The sequence below is a fragment of the Leucopleurus acutus genome, assembly GCF_964270905.1.
Source record: "Leucopleurus acutus genome assembly, chromosome: 1".
NCBI classification, from domain to species: domain Eukaryota; kingdom Metazoa; phylum Chordata; class Mammalia; order Artiodactyla; family Delphinidae; genus Leucopleurus; species Leucopleurus acutus.
In genome coordinates this window covers 26,166,503-26,182,719 of record NC_139142.1, presented here as the reverse complement: position 1 = coordinate 26,182,719, position 16,217 = coordinate 26,166,503, and the positions used below count along the sequence as shown (strand labels likewise).

The window sequence follows — 16,217 nt, the reverse complement described above, 5'->3', positions numbered from 1 at the left end:
CTCTTATTCTCTCCCTCTCTTTAGTTTCTGGTTACCATCAGCTGGGAAAAGAGAACGAAATCAGGTGAGATTGCTTTTCTTTGTCATCTTTATTTTATCATTTGATTTCCTTTTCTTTAGAAAGAATAAAGCGTTGGCTTCTGATTTTCCTCACATTTCTGCTTGTGCACATGAGGTAAGGTTCTTGTTCCTTATGTTATTCTGATTTTCTTGGAGGACTGTTTTCCAAGAATATCTAGTATTCACTGATAAGAACTGTAGCTAATTCCCCTTTTTAGTTTCAACTTGTGACCTTCAGTTTATTACTTATAACACATATTTCATAGGAATGCAGTTGTCATTCTGGTTTCGAACTTTGCAGTAAGAAATCAGAAGGCATCAGCATCCTGTGCTGAGAAGTACAGTGTTGAATCCTAAACATATGAAGCAGAAGAAGGTAGAGCTACTTTGGGTAAAGTGGGATCGAGGCCTAGAGCCTCTTACTCTTTTACCCTAGCTACCCCTGAGGGGGCCCTTGGCATGTCTAATCCTTTATAGGGGTCATAATTTTAAAATTACTGGGCTTCCCTGGTGGCGCAGTGGTTGAGAGTCCGCCTGCCGATGCAGGGGACATGGGTTCGTGCCCCAGTCCGGGAAGATCCCACATGCCGCGGAGCGGCTGGGCCCGTGAGCCATGGCCGCTGAGCCTGCGCTCTGCAACGGGAGCAGAGGCCACAACAGGGAGAGGCCCGCGTACCGCAAAAAAAAAAAAAAAAAAAAAAAAAATTACTGACAATGACTCTCAATATGTTCCTTTAACGTTTGAGGCTTTTGAGTTTTGCTGGGAGAGAGGTTGCTTTACCTTGATGATTAGTTGTAAAATAGGTGAAGACTGATAGGTAAAAATTCTCAGGCTTTCTATCGCTCCATCGTTTTTTTGTTTTGTTTTGTTTTGTTTGACTGCTTATTAGCTTGTTAAGTTGATAAACATTTTAGACTTGGAACTTTCATCTTGAAGTTACTGTTTCAAAATGAACTAGAACAGTGGTACACCTAACTGGTGTGTATTTATTATATGATTTTAGATGGCTTGTGGATACAGAATTTTTACTTTAAGTTCCAATAATTTACTTTAGAAACGTGATCATTCTATCAAACTTGTTATTTCATAGAAATATAGTAAGGACAAGGGTGAGTAAAGATAATTGATATGAAGAAAAATATTAAATAAGAAGTAGAGCAGGTGGTGGGCAGATAAAGAGAAAGTCATTAAGGTGGGATGTGAGAGATTGCAGTTTGGGGAACACTAAGCTAGGGTATTAATTGTGTTTGCATCAGAGGATCTAAAGGCAAAGAGACCTGTGATGATCACCTAGTCCAGATCTGTTATTTACAAATGAGATGTGTTATTTACAAATGAGGTTTAAGCTATTTGCCCAAAGTCATACAACATTGAGACTGGAACCTCTATGACAGAACAGTTGCTTAGTTTGTATACTTTTTAAGTCCCTTTGAAATTACCATTTCAGTGTTCTTCTAGTGTTGATATATATTTACTTCTCAAATTTTGGGGAAGGAGTACTTATTGTGGAAAAAATCCAAAGAAAGGTAGTCAACATAAAGTGAGGTACTTTTATTACAGTCTCCTAGTTGATCCTTACAGCCCCCTTTTGAGGTGAATAGGTGTTTTACAGATGAGAAACTGAAATTACTTGTTAAACCGAAAGTAATATTTTATGTAGCCCTCACAATAATCCCATAAAATACGTAAGACAGATAGTGATACGTCTATTTTACAGATGAGGATAGTAAAGGTCAAAGAGATTTTGTGGTTTTTTAATATATGGCAACTCAGTTGTAGGCTGGAACTAAACGTTGGGTATTCTAATTCTTAATCTAGTTCTGTTTCCACTACACTGCTGCTGGTATGTGCTAACCAGTTATTCACTGGAAACATCTGCCAGGATAAGGAAATGAAAAGGTAATTTCATGCTAGTATTCTTGGGAACAAGGGCTGATAATCAGTAGGCATGAGTTCCCTTTATGTTAGTTAGAAAGTACTATCTTTTGCCATTTAAGTAATTATTGTGTATCAGAAGTTTTTGAAAAATTGTTGCTTACCAAGGAATAGTCTGTTTTTTGAGGCGTGCTAGATCAGTTATGCTACATTCTTGGGTACACTGTTGAATATGCACAACTTTATTGAATGGTGTCTGTGTATGGCAAGAGAGTTGAACAGTGAAAGGGCAAAAGTAAGCAAGTAGCAGGTAGCCCTTTAGGATCAGGTCTGTTTCATATAAGCCATACTGAAATAATCTCATTTATTCCTGCAGTTTAATCCTCTTTCTCCCCTTTACTCCCTGGATGTTCTTGCTGATGCTTCTCACCGAAGATGTTCACCAGCACACTGCTCTGCCAGGTAATTGTCTTCGAGTGACTTCTTTTCTAGATGATACTATTTCCTTTTTATAACACTTTGCAAATTAGAGTATGTTAGTGTATACTATCCAATTTGATCTTTTCAACAACCTTTTGAGGTCAGTAGTTGTTTTATAGGTGCAGAAACTGAGGCAGAGTGTTGAAGTTCTTTCCTTTGGTCACATGGCTAGGATGTGATTTAAATCTCAACTTTGACCTAAGTTCTGGCTCCTATTCTGTATTCCTTCTCCTAGAAGCCCCTTCCTCAAAGAACATTATTAATAGTCCTTGCCATGACCTGCAAAACCCTGCATGATCTGACTCCTGCCTTCATGTCCAGCCTCCTTTCATAGACTTTGTCCTCCTCGTGGGGAAGAGATCCAGCTGCGCCAGGGAGCTCCATTTTGTTCTTCAAAAATTGCAGCCCTTTCCTGCCGCTGAACCTTCACACGTGTTCCCTTTGCCTGGACTGCCATCTTAGAGCTCTTCCCATGATTGGCTCCTTCTCACCTCAGCTCAGGCCACCTCCTCAGGGAGGACCTCTCAGACCGCCCTGTCTAAAGGGGCCACCTGTGCCACTCACCATTCATTATCTCTTTCCTTTAGAGCTTTAGTCACAGTCTGAAATGACTTTGTTTATTGTTTTTTTTTTTCTTCCTACTTCCCCCCCGGTTTCTCATTAGAATATAAGCTTCTAGGTTCTGGGACCTTGTCTTGTTCCCTGATATGTCCCCAGTACCTAATACAGTGTCTGGCACTTACTGAGCATTCAGTATATATTTGTCAGAAAGAATCCTGCACCTGCATAGCAGAATGAAACCAGTGCCTCTGAATATAAATTCTCTTAAGTTGGGTGACATGCAGAGTAAATATGGTTTCAGTGATGGCATGCCCTAGCAGGTTTTTGTGCACAAGGAGCAACTAATAGGCTGAACCATAGAAATTTTATTACTTCTAGTGGCACAAAGAATTTTTTTCCAAGGTTCTGATGATTTTTTTTTTCTGTTCTTCTTCCTAACACATTCTTAAGTGGATATGTTCATAGATTTGGGGTGCAGGCTGCACAAAGAAATTATTCTTTCATGGATACAGTTAGAACTTTTGCTGTGGGCTGTAATAATAAACTCTGCACTATAACCTACTGCCTAGCCTTCTACTGGAAAAGTAGTATTTCAATAGGGAAAGTCATTTGAAAAGAGAGACTATCACACATGGTGTTAACTAGAACTTGGAGGATTAGGGGATATTAATAAATTGCTGTAAGGCCTTTTCTTTAGTTGCATGCTGTTTAGTCATCATTCATTCATCATTTGCTGACTCCCTACTGTGTGCCAGGCACTTTGTTTAGGTACTGCCCCTATCTATCCTCATGAGCTTCTATCCTCATGGGAAGGTCAGGTGTGGAAATGGAGAACTACGATTTGTAGTGACAAGTGCCTAAAGGTGTGCACCAGAGTGATAGCAGCACAGAGGAGCAGCTCCTCACTCAGGCTCAGGGAGCTTTTCTTAGAGGTGGTGGTGCTCAGGCTGTCTTGGAAGAAGAGATTTCAATCCATACGAAAGCAGTCCTCCAGCTATTTGTCTTTTTTTTTTAACGTCTTTATTGGAGTATAATTGCTTTACAATGTTGTGTTAGTTTCTGCTGTATAACACAGTGAATCAGCTATACGTATACATATATCCCCATATCTCCTCCCTCTTGCGTCTCCCTCCCACCCTCCCTATCCCACCCCTACAGGTGGTCACAAAGCACCGAGCTGATCTCCCTGTGCTATGCGGCTGCTTCCCACTAGCTAGCTATTTTACATTTGGTAGTGTATATAAGTCCATGCCACTCTCTCACTTCATCCCAGCTTACCCTTCCCCTTCCCTGTGTCCTCATGTCCATTCTCTACATCTGCATCTTTATTCCTGTCCTGCCCCTAGGTTCTTCAGAACCTTTTTTTTTCTTTTTTTTAGATTCCATATATATGTGTTAGCATACGGTATTTGTTTTTCTCTTTCTGACTTAGAGTCTGCAGACTCTAGGTCCATCCACCTCACTACAAATAACTCAATTTCGTTTCTTTTTATGGCTGAGTAATATTCCACTGTATATATGTGCCACATCTTCTTTATCCATTCATCTGTCGATGGACACTTAGGTTGCTTCCATGTCCTGGCTATTGTAGATAGTGCTGCAGTGAACATTGTGTTACAAGCCCCTTTTTGGTTTTGTTTTGTTTGTTTTTTTAATAAATTTTTAAATTTTATTTTTATTTTTGGCTGCGTTGGCCCTTCATTGCTGCATGCAGGCTTTCTCTAGTTGGGCTCAGTAGTTGTGGCTTGCGGGCTTAGTTGCTCCACGGCACATGGGATCTTCCAGGACCAAGGCTCAAACCTGTGTCCTCTGCATTAGCAGGTGGATTTTTAACCACTGCGCCACCAGGGAAGCCCCATCTTTTTGAATTACGGTTTTCTCAGCCTATATGCCCAGTAGTGGGATTGCTGGGTCATACGGTAGTTCTGTTTTTAGTTCTTTAAGGAACCTCCATACTGTTCTCCATTGTGGCTGTATCAATTTACATTCCCACCAACACAGCTGTTTGTCTTAATACCAAATAAAATCATGGCTGTGTGTGGTCTTTGGAAGGACTGTATAAGTAACACCATGTCATGTCAGATGCTGAAAGTGTATTATTTGCCTTTCTCCCTTTACCTTTGCTGCCTAGAACTGTGCTGTGCTGAGATTGGTATCCATGCTTTTATCAGGTTTCCTATTGCCTTTAAGGCCTTATCCTGGTTGGAGTGGGTGTGAGCTTCTTGTTTCTTTGTGTATCTCATTACCCACATCATTATCTTCGTTCTTTTACCAGCAGTGCTGGTGGCTGGACTTGGAAACATAAGGAAGCCTAGGCTGTGTTTCTGGTGCACTCAGCTCTAGGGAAATATTGCTTATTGCTTCAGACCATTGCTGAAAGCAAGATGAGAGAATGTGGGCAATTATAGCTCATCCTTGTCCTGCCTGACATCATTCCTGGGCCAGTGGATACAAAGTAGGTTGCAAACATGAAGGTTCTTTGGGGTAGAGGGAAGAAATTTAAAAAATTTTTAAATGTATTTTAAATAAATACAGTTACTTATTATCATCCTTAAAATTTTTTTTTTGCTTTCAGTTGTACATATATTAGTCTAGCAGCACATATTTTTGTTTTATGTGTGTGTATTACATATATAAGGAGGGTTTGTTCAGATTTTTTCCTGGTGAGGGTGCACAATCAATGGTTTGGCAACCCCTGATCTGTGGGAAATGGTCAGCACAAGTGACCTATGCAGGTTTTAGGAAATGTGGATGATGGTCTCACTTAGCCCTCGGGGCTCCCTGTTTTCCCTAATAGCAGGGTCCCTGCCCGCTAAGTAGTCAGTAGAGAAGGAGCAGTCTAGCTCCAGTGTGGCTGACTGATGAGATCAGATTCACAAGTGGATGGTGGGCTTTGTAAAGAGTGGACTGTTTAACAAAGCCTGGCACCTAGGAAGGAATGTTAAAGAGTGCTGGTGGTAGGGAAGAGGCAGGTGAATGACCGTATGAAAAACTGTTTCGAATGGAAATTTTATCTTTTTCTTATTCTATTTTATTTGTAGTAGGAAAAGATTTCTTTCAAAGCATCTGGGCAGCATTGGGAACTTCATACCCATTATTAGAACGATTTGTGTGTGTGTGTGTGCACGCCTGTGTGTGTGTGTGTGTGTGTGGTGACTATGTTATCATTAGGGGTATAATTTTATTTTGCGAAGAGAGAAGTGTTTCCTGTTTTATCACAGCTTTCCCCGAGGAGGGCTGGTGTATTAATTTGCTGTATTGCCTCCTGGCTGTTCCCAGGCTGTTTTTCCTCTTCATCATGGAATTTTTAATGGCCCCACTGCCTCTTGGGAAGCATGTGAGGAAGAGTTCCTTGGGGAGTGCTTCCCTTTTTTCACGTGCCTATAATTACTCTCCTGTAAGAGCACAAAGAGTTTGATAATCATGCCTGAACGGTGAAGATTTCCTCCTTTCGGGTTACTGAGCTGAGGCTGCCTGCTGCCTGGACATGGCCAGTTCCACTCCCCCAAACCCTCAGCTGTGTGAGAGGGAGTGCTCCTCAACAACCTCCTTCCTCACTGCTGGAGCCTTAACACAGCTCTGGTTCTCTGAGTGAGGCCTGGGGACCGCTGGGGGGCGATGAGTGACCTCAAGGTACTCTCTTGTTTAGAATTTCATTGCTATAAACAAAGAAATAACAGGACCTTGATTTTAAGAGAACATTTGATTGATGTGTCATTTTAATACAGCCCACATGGCAAGTGCAATGAGAGCGAGTCTTTGTACCACCTAATCGATTTGTGGGGCTAAGCGGTTTTCAGAAGTGCCACTCTAGAAATAAGTAAGTTTGGTGGTTTTCATCCCTGGCTGTACTCTTGAATCACCTGAGAAGCTTTAAAAAATATATCCATGCTGGGCCACCAGGTCCCAAGATTCTGATTTAATCGGCCTGGGATGAGGCCCAGGCATTAGCAGTATTTTGAAGCTCCCAGGTATCTCTAATATACAGCCAGCGTTGGGAACTATCACCCTAAATGCATGTGGTTTTATGACTGGTGCTTTGTAATTTGCTTAGCAGGAAATCCCATTTCATAATTGGTATGAGCTCTGTGCTTTGCTGTTCTGAGCACAGTTCTATACGGGAGGTAGAACCCTGGGCTTCATGTAGCTTTGGAGAACTGCTGCAGGTGAGGAAGAGAGTGCTAGGGTCTAGCGCAGTGCCCAGCACATAGTGATTAACAAATGGGCAGAGTTGGTGGGTGGGTGTGTGGGTAGTGGGCAGGGTACCCAGATGAAATTCGTAAACCAGCTGTTTTGGTTTGGTTGTTTTGGTTGCTGGTATTGGGCTGTTGCTATTAAAGTAGTAAGACTTGGTTCCGGTATTAAGGATTGCTGCTGCTCCAACAGCAGATGGTGTGATTGGTGTTCTGGTAGAGGCGGTGGTATTGCTGTCAAGGACACAGTCATGGAATGGTAATAAGGAACTAGTGCTGTAGGCAGCTTTTCCCAAAATGAGACATTTATTGATTGTGAAGGATAGCTTTTTTTTTTCTTTTTTAACCATTGTTGTCTTAGAAAACCATAACTGGAACTTATCAATTGCTACATCTCTTTGTGTGATACACAAGTTACCAGTTGTAGTTTTTGAGTATCTTGCGGCAGTTTTGAGTTTTCTCCAACTTTCCTGACCTTTCCTCTATTTTGCGTGGTGACTTGGTAATGTATCACCATTTCCATTTATTCCTTCTTAATCTCATATTAGTGTGAGGCAGACTCAGGTAAGAATCTTGGCTTTACCTGGGTGAAAGACTTAACCTCCCCATACCTCAATTTCCTCACCTTGAAAATGAAAATATTAATATTTGGGGGGCTAGTGGGGCTCAAAATGAAATAATATATTTGAATATTTAGCATACTGGTAGCTAAAATTATTATTTTTGTTATATAGTTACCACCCTACACTGTTCTTAGGATAATTGCAGTTTTACAAACCTTGAGTTGGCTTCCAGAGTTGTTTGCTAATGAGAAGTAGTACAGCTTCCTGAGGTGCTTAAAATGACCTCAGGTGGACTATAAGAGGAGTCATTTGGACAGTGCTGGGTGAAAAAGAGAGACCTTCCTGCCCGATAGAGAGTTGAAATGTGATAGGCTGCACTCATTGTAATTCATTTTATCTGTTCACAAACGTTGTGATCTGCATATCAGAGTTGTGTGCCCAGCTGGCTGTGCCACTTGACAAGGAGTTTCAAAGAGCAAAAAGAAGACTCAATTCATACTGTTTATTTTGACCTTTGGAGCCATAGTAAACAGCCTCAGGTTTTACCTCAGGGCTTGGGGGAAAGAACCTTTTATTAGTCCGCTATCTGTTGGGATGCTGTGATGCACAGCAGCTCTTGCTCACCTCTTTAGTGCCTTGGTTTTGGTCATGTGTTAGAAAATGTTTCTGCTCTAATGTTGTCCATAAGGCTGCCCAATCCTACTGGAATTCCCATTATATAGTACACAGTTCTGGAATCTTTTGTCCGCTGCTGGACAGTCTTGTTTATAGCAGCTCTCAGCCAGCTGGCATCTTACTGCCAGAGTGGAATGATGAAAGCATTTTCTCTCTCTCTGTTTTGCTATTGTAATATACCCATCCTTCCAACTGATGTGAAGCTATTCTGCTCCTGTGGGTGACATGAAACAGCTTCATGATATGCTAACCTTGGCCCAGCCAAGGGAAGTAGATTACGGAGAATTTTCAGGTGCTAGTGAGCAGTTTGTCGTAGACTGCTGAGGGTTAGTTAGGTTTGAGTGAAAACACTAGTGGGATTGCTAGGATCTCTTCCTATTAGATAAAGCTCCTTTGTGTCCTCTAATTGTGAGGTTGTTTTCTCTCTCTGGCTGCTTCTAGTGTCAGAAGGCCTGGATCCTCTCATACGTGCAAGTCTGTGAAAATACATTTCCCCTACTGGGTGTTTAATAAATGTCAGTTAACCCTGAAGGTAAAAATCATATGCGAGGAAGGGATTTCTACATCCTTAGATTTAATCCTCTTTTACCACAATTTACCTTCACACTTCCCTTGTTCCTTGATTACAGCTCAGTGTCTTGTATCTGTTAGTTCTTTATGCATCGGCCTCCCTCACTATGTTGTCAGCTCCTGGTGGACGGGCCCTTGGCTCAGTCATCTTGTATATAACCTCTCCACATCCAGCATAGTGTAGGCTTCCATAAATTTTTGTTAAAAATAATTGAGGTGGGGCTTCCCTGGTGGCACAGTGGTTGGGAGTCCGCCTGCCGATGCAGGGGACACGGGTTCGTGCCCCGGTCCGGGAAGATCCCACATGCCGCAGAGCGGCTAGGCCCGTGAGCCATGGCCGCTGAGCCTGCGCGTCCGGAGCCTGTGCTCAGCAACGGGAGGGGCCACAACAGTGAGAGGCCCGTGTACCACAAAAAAAAAAAAAAAAAAAAAAAAAAAATTGAGGTGAATAGATTAGTAATTAAGGAGAATAATTGGAATATATGATGTATATGACCTATGGTCCTTAGAAATATCAGTAATTTTTTCCTGATGTTACTTATTTGTGTGTGCTTAGGGAAAAGTACAGCAAATAAATACCTTTTCCCAATAAATTTTATTTTTATTTCATACCAAAAACTGAACTTTTCAATGAGTTTTTGAAATGAGTGATTTTTGAAGGTGAACCATTCCTTAAATTCGCTTGCCATCGGCAGATGAAGATTGTTTTCTTTCCTTAGGAGTGACTCTAAACATCCTTGTTCTAAATCTAAAGCAGTCACTTCAGTTATTTTTTTGCCAACATTGGTTCTATTAAACATGCATGTATTTCTCAAAGTAAGTTTTTTTTTTGTTTTTGTTTTTCCCTAAAAGTACATTCCTGCCCCAGGGACATAGTGATCTGCCTAGTTTCCTAAGTAACACTGCAGTTTTAACAACTCACCTGATCTTTTCAGTTACCTGCAGTAAAAAATGAAATAGATTTGTTTTGTTTATGTGTGGATATACAGAATACTCTTTCAATTAATTGTTAATCTTCAGCATTCACCTTCACATTTATGAAGTGAATTTACTGATTTTTCCTGAAGTAAGAATTTTTAAAGAGTGTATTTATTATTTTTAATGTTCATTCCACTTCCACCTCCCTAAGTTCTTTTCGGGAAGTGCTGCTGAATGTGATGCTTTTAGGGGGAGTACTGACCTGGCATTCATGCTGTGAAAGAAGTAGTGCCCAAAGAGTACTGAGGCCCAGATCAGATGAAACAGAAAAAGAGTGAGCTTCGCTGTCTGTCTTTTCTCTGGGTTCATTGCTTGCATACTGGGGAACAATACTTTTACCTACATTTATATTCATTTAGTCATTCTGTTATTCTTTAAGTTAAATATTTAGATTTGTTTTATGGACTAGCTTGGCTTTGGGAATTTGGTCTATTTTTTTTAGCTCAGTAATTTTCACAGTAGGTAGAAGCTTATGAGAATTACCTGAGGAAGAATTTCAAAATAAACATTACAGATTCTTCTCCCATCCCAGCATGGTGGGAGATGTGTATTTTGTGAAAGTTCCTTACATGATTCTGATAACCATATGCCACTTCAACTGAGAAGGAAGTTTTAACTTGGTAGAGATTTTAGCTTAACTAATACTTAGCCTTTTTTGCCCCTGCATAATTAAAAGGTCCTGTCCCTCCTCACACAGTACATGGTTCAACACAAAAGCAACTGTGTACTGCTCTTAAAAAGAGTTTTAAAAAATCTAGTTAAATCTTCTGCCGTTCAACCTATAAGGATGGGGGTTTGTGTGTTGGTGAGAAGGGGAAGCTCACACTCTTCTCCTGTCCTTTGTGATGCCTCGCCTGTGTGTTGTCCCTTTTCAGTTTCTGTCTTGTGAGACAGCAACACAGAGTAAAAGAACACAATTTTCTTTTTGTTCTTCAGAATACAAAAAAGTAGTTTAATAACGAAAATAATGTAGTAGTTTATAATAACCAAAATATAAAAGGTCTACAAAAAAGTAACATGATACATTCGTGCCCCGGTCCGGGAAAATCCCACACGCCTCGGAGCGGCTGGGCCCGTGAGCCATGGCGGCTGGGCCTGCACTTCTGGAGCCTGTGCTCCGCAACGGGAGAGGCCACAACAGTGAGAGGCCCACGTATCGCAAAAAAACAAAACAAACAAACAAACAAAAAAAACCCAGTTTATTTTGGGCTTCCCTGGTGGTGCAGTGGTTGAGAGTCTGCCTGCCGATGCAGGGGACACAGGTTCGTGCCCCGGTCCGGGAGGATCCCACATGCCGCAGAGCGGCTGGGCCCGTGAGCCATGGCCGCTGAGCCTGTGCGTCCGGAGCCTGTACTCCACAACGGGAGAGGCCACAGGAGTGAGAGGCCCACGTACCGTGAAAAAAAAAGTAACATGATACAAAAATAAAACAACACGAATTAAAGAAATAACACATTAAACAGAAAGGGAGCCAAGTGGTTAAATACTTCTAAGTGAAAATGGGGGTGGGGATAGTTCAGTCTATTTTTCTTTCCCTTCCTTAATGCTTTATGTCTACAATTTATAGATATGGAATTTTGGGGGATAAACAAAATTGGAACTGCCTCTTGAATAGGAAGCTGAGCTGCAGCAGTTGCCTGCCGCCACGCACAGGTCCCCAAAGAACACAAGGGGCCCTTCCAGCCCACACAGAGTGCTCTCCACTCCTGTGCAGGCCTCTCCTAACGTTCTTAATGTGCTGCACAGCACGGCAGGTTCATCTCCTGTCTCCTTTAACCCTCCTGCTCCGAGCACCCAGCTTCCTCTTGACTTTCCCCTGGCTCGTTCTGAGTTCTCGTCCTTCTTTGTCCTCTAAGGCAGCGGTTCCCAACCTTTTTGGCACCAGTTTCATGGAAGACAGTGTTTCCACAGACAGGGTGGGGGGATGGAGGATGGTTCAGGCAGTAATGTGAGCGATGGGGAGCGGCAGATGAAGCTTCACTCGCTTGCCCGCCACTCACCTCCTGCTGTGCAGCCCGGTTCCTAACAGGCTGCGGACTGGTAGCTGTCCGTGGCCCAGGGGTTGGGGACCCCTGCTCTAAGGTTTTTCCCAAGTAAGGAAAATTAGATTTCCCCAAGCTGTAAACTCTACCATTACTAGGGTTCACTTGGACCTGTCCTACTGTAACAGTTCGGCTGTGTCTCATCCTCCTTCCCCATATCTTTACTAGGAAGGCACACAGAGAAGATATACCTTCTGTACTCAGCCCTAAGTTGTGAAGTTATTCTACTTCTTTTGAAATAGCTCTCCAACCTGGAAATGATCTTAAGAGAAATGTTTTAAGAGGGAAGGAGCACTAAGCTGAATTTTAGGAATGAGCATGACTTCTCTTTATCTCTGCCTCAGTTTCTCTCTTATGCAGATTCTGTAACTAGGAAAGCTGTGCAGCTGGAAATGGGACTAGGCTACAAGCCCATTAGGGAAGAGACTGTCTGTTTTGTTCACCACCGAACCCACCCAGTGCTCAGTAAAAACTCAGTAAACGATGAAAGGAGCAAGAAAAACCCCTCCTGAGTAGAAAGGCAATAGTCCACACAGAAATATATACTTTTACAACAAAATAAGGTTATTGACTTAATAAACTGTGTTACCTGGTTTCAGAAAGCCTTCAGTTCTTTCCTAAGTTATAACCAGAGGAATTTACAAAATTTGAAGGCGTAACAATTAGGAGTGGGAATGGGGTGGTAGAAGTAGATCGTTTGCTGCAGAGAAGTTACAGGCTGAAGGCTTAGCAGTCGGGGTGGGGGGTCGTTTAACGTAGGGACAGTTAACCCTGAAGCCCTCAACATCACCGAGCAGGGACGAGTGGGGATCCAAGAAGCAAGGCCTAGAGGGGCTGGTAGTGCAAGGGCCACCTAAACCTTTGAGTCCACAGCAGCCTTCTAAGGACATTGCAGAATATAGTGCAGTGAATGACTATGTGCAGAATAGTAGGTAAGTAATACTTATTTTCATTTTACTGAAATAGATAAGCATTTAAAAACTACCATATTTCCATTTAAAGCGGTTAAAAATGTAAACATTTTGGTACATAAATGGCTTCATCTTTTTACTCCAAAATGTGTCATTCCTGGAAAATGTGAGATAAATGTTACTTACTAGGTCCATAAAGGAGTGATAATATGTGCCTTCAACCGTCTTACTGGCATACATCAAACATGCAGAGCTGTGAAATGATGGATGGTGTGTAAATAAAAGGCAGTATTTATTTCATTTAGCTCAAGTTGATACTTTGAGAATTACTATCTTAAAACCCTTTTGAGTGCTTTTCTTCTGCTTGTTATTTTGCATCTGTCAAAACTTAGCATTTTATAAACATTGATTGACCTTGAAGAGCAATATTTTTTTATATATAAATTTATTTATTTTATTTTATTTATTTACTTTTGGCTGCGTTAGGTCTTCGTTGCTGCGCAGGCTTTTCTCTGGTTGCGGCGAGCCAGGGCTACTCTTTGTTGCGGTGCGCAGGCTTCTCATTGCGGTGGCTTCTCTTGTTGTGGAGCACAGGGTCTAGGCACGCGGGCTTCAGTAGTTGTGGCATGTGGGCTCAGTAGTTGTGGCTCACGGGCTCTAGAACACAGGCTTAGTAGTTGTGGTGCACAGGCTTAGCTGCTCCACAGCATGTGGGATCTTCCCAGACCAGGGCTCAAACCCGTGTCCCCTGCATTGGCAGGCAGACTCTCAACCACTGCACCACCAGGGAAGCCCAAAGAGCAATATTTTTTAATTAAACTTTTTATTGAAGGATAATACACATACAGAGAAGTGTACAAAGAAATATACACCTGATGAATTTTCATGAAGCCATATCCAAGTAACCTAGCATCTAGATCCAGAAACAGAACATTAGCAGAAAGAATCCCAAAAGTTCCCTGTGCCTTTTCTAGTCACTGTCCCTCTTCCCCCACTACCCACAGCTCAAGGGTAACCACTGTCTTGTCTAATAACATAGTTTAGTTTGAAGAAATGGTGTTAACATTTAATCTGAAAAGTTTTGGAGAGTCCTTTAGTGAGCTTAAGGTAAAGAAGAAAGGAGCATGGCTGTAAACTGTTACCCTTTGTTTGACTTGTTTCTCTTTCTGAAGGTCTTTAGGAGAAGCATGATTGAATTAGAGCAAAGAGCTTGGATAGTTTATACTCAAGTACCTTGTTTGTGGAAAAGATGGAAGTTCTATTCTGTACATTTTTCTGTTTTGAGGAGAAACAAAATTTGTAGTGTCACTTTCTTTTCTGCCTGTGTCTTTGGCTTCAAAGGGAATTATCACCTCTGCATTTAGACCTGTCTACCTTTGATGTTCTGTCCTCCGTTTCTAATTATTAAATCAGCATGCTGATTTAGACTTATTCCCAGGACTCTGTAGGATATGAAAAATGGATTATTTCCCTATTTTACATGTTTATACTTACATTTCACTTTGGGGTTTCAGAATTAACTATTCATGGAGTACCTAACTTACAGTTAACTCTTTTGCCGTATAGATGTAAATGATCAATATAAGGTGATTTGGTGGAATTTTCCAAACCACAGGCTTTATATTGTAAATATCTACCTGTTGTAGTGTTCTTTGCATTCTAAAAGTTTTCTTATGATTTCAGTCAAATTCTTTTGTTTTCTTATTTATAAATTGAATTGACTCCTAAGCATTTGCTCTTTAAAGAGTGTGTGTGTGTCTGTGTGTGTGTGTGTGTGAGAGAGAGAGAGAGAGAGAGAACCCACGTGCATACACAGGCCCATATGCTTTTTTAAAATTTATTTTTTTTATTTATTTATTTTTGGCTGCGTTGGGTCTTCGTTGCTGTGCTCAGGCTTTTGTCTGGTTGCGGCGAGTGGGGTCTACTCTTCGTTGTGGTGCATGAGCTTCTCATTGGTGGTGGCCTGTCTTGTTGTGGAGCATGGGCTCTAGGCGTGCAGGCTTCAGTAGCTGTGGGGCACGTGGGCTTAGTTGCTCCGCGGCATGTGGGATCTTCCAGGACCAGGGCTCGAAGCTGTGTCGCCTGCATTGGCAGGCGGATTCCTAACCACTGCACCACCAGGGAAGCCCTCCATATGCTTTTAAACTGTGGAAGTTGCCAGATTGGGGACCTCTGAATAGGAAAATTTGTCCATTCAACAGTAGTCTTGTTGCCTTGCCAACTAGGTTCTTTTAGATTTGACTGAGGTTTCAGTTTTAAGACTATTAAGCCATGAGATTGAATCCCCAACTAGGACTACGAATTAGGAGTTCATCTGATATAATTTTATTAGAGTCCTTTTTATATGTTTTGTACTCTGGCTATGTTTTTAAAATTGTGGTAAAATATCATAACATAAAATTTACCATTTTAGGGAATTCCCTGGCAGTCCAGTGGTTAGGACTTGACACTTTCACTGCTGTGGGCCCGGGTTCAATCCTGGTGGGCAACTAAGATCCTGTAAGCTGTGCGACATGGCCAAAAAAAAAATTTTTTTACCATTTTAACCACCTATAAGTGTACAGTTGAGTATTTTGTTTTTAGAACTTGTAGTCATTCGTATCAGTTTTATTCAACAGATATTTAGTGGGGATCAGCTATATGCCTTGTGCGGAAGTTGGTAGGTCACTGGAAAATTATGAAAGAAATGTAAATATAGTCCCTGTTCTCAAGGAGATTAGCCTCATTAGGGAAAAAAGATATGTATACACCGGTTAAATAATGATTCATGGTAGATAAGGCCTAAGATGTTCAAGGAAAGCTTTCTATAAACGTGAGGCTCAGCTTGGTCCTTAGTCAGGGGTAGGATCTATCTAGGTTGAGAGGAAGGAGGAAGTAGGGAACTAAAATAGCATACCAGCGTCCTAGCTATGGCAATCAGAGAAGAAAAAGAAATGAAAGAAATCCAAATTGGAAAAGAAGAAGTAAAACCGTCACTGTTTGCAGATGACATGATACTATACATAGAAAATTCTAAAGATGCTACCAGAAAACTACTAGAGCTCATCAGTGAATTCTGTAAAGTTGCAGGATACAAAATTAATACACAGGAATTTCTTTGATTTCTGTACACTAACAACAAAAGATCAGAAAGAGAAATTAAGGAAACAATCCCTTTTACCATTGCATCAAAAAGAATATAATACCAGGAGTAAACCTACCTAAAGAGGCAGAAGACCTGTATGCCGAAAACTATAAGACACTGATGAAAGAAATCGAAGATGAGACACACAGATGGAAAAATATATTCTTGGATTGGAAGAATCAGT

General features: G+C 41.4%; 1 protein-coding gene across 3 annotated transcripts in view; it reads left to right on the top strand.

Annotated features, from left to right (window-relative positions):
* GPATCH2L (G-patch domain containing 2 like) overlaps positions 1-16,217 on the top strand; it is a 62,684-nt gene that overhangs the window by 29,078 nt on the left and 17,389 nt on the right. For all 3 annotated transcript variants that reach the window (XM_082846003.1, XM_082846004.1, XM_082846002.1), the window contains exons 7-8: positions 121-175; positions 2,313-2,398. In XM_082846003.1, the coding sequence (XP_082702129.1) occupies positions 121-175; positions 2,313-2,398 (141 nt within the window). The remainder of the gene's footprint in view (positions 1-120; positions 176-2,312; positions 2,399-16,217) is intronic.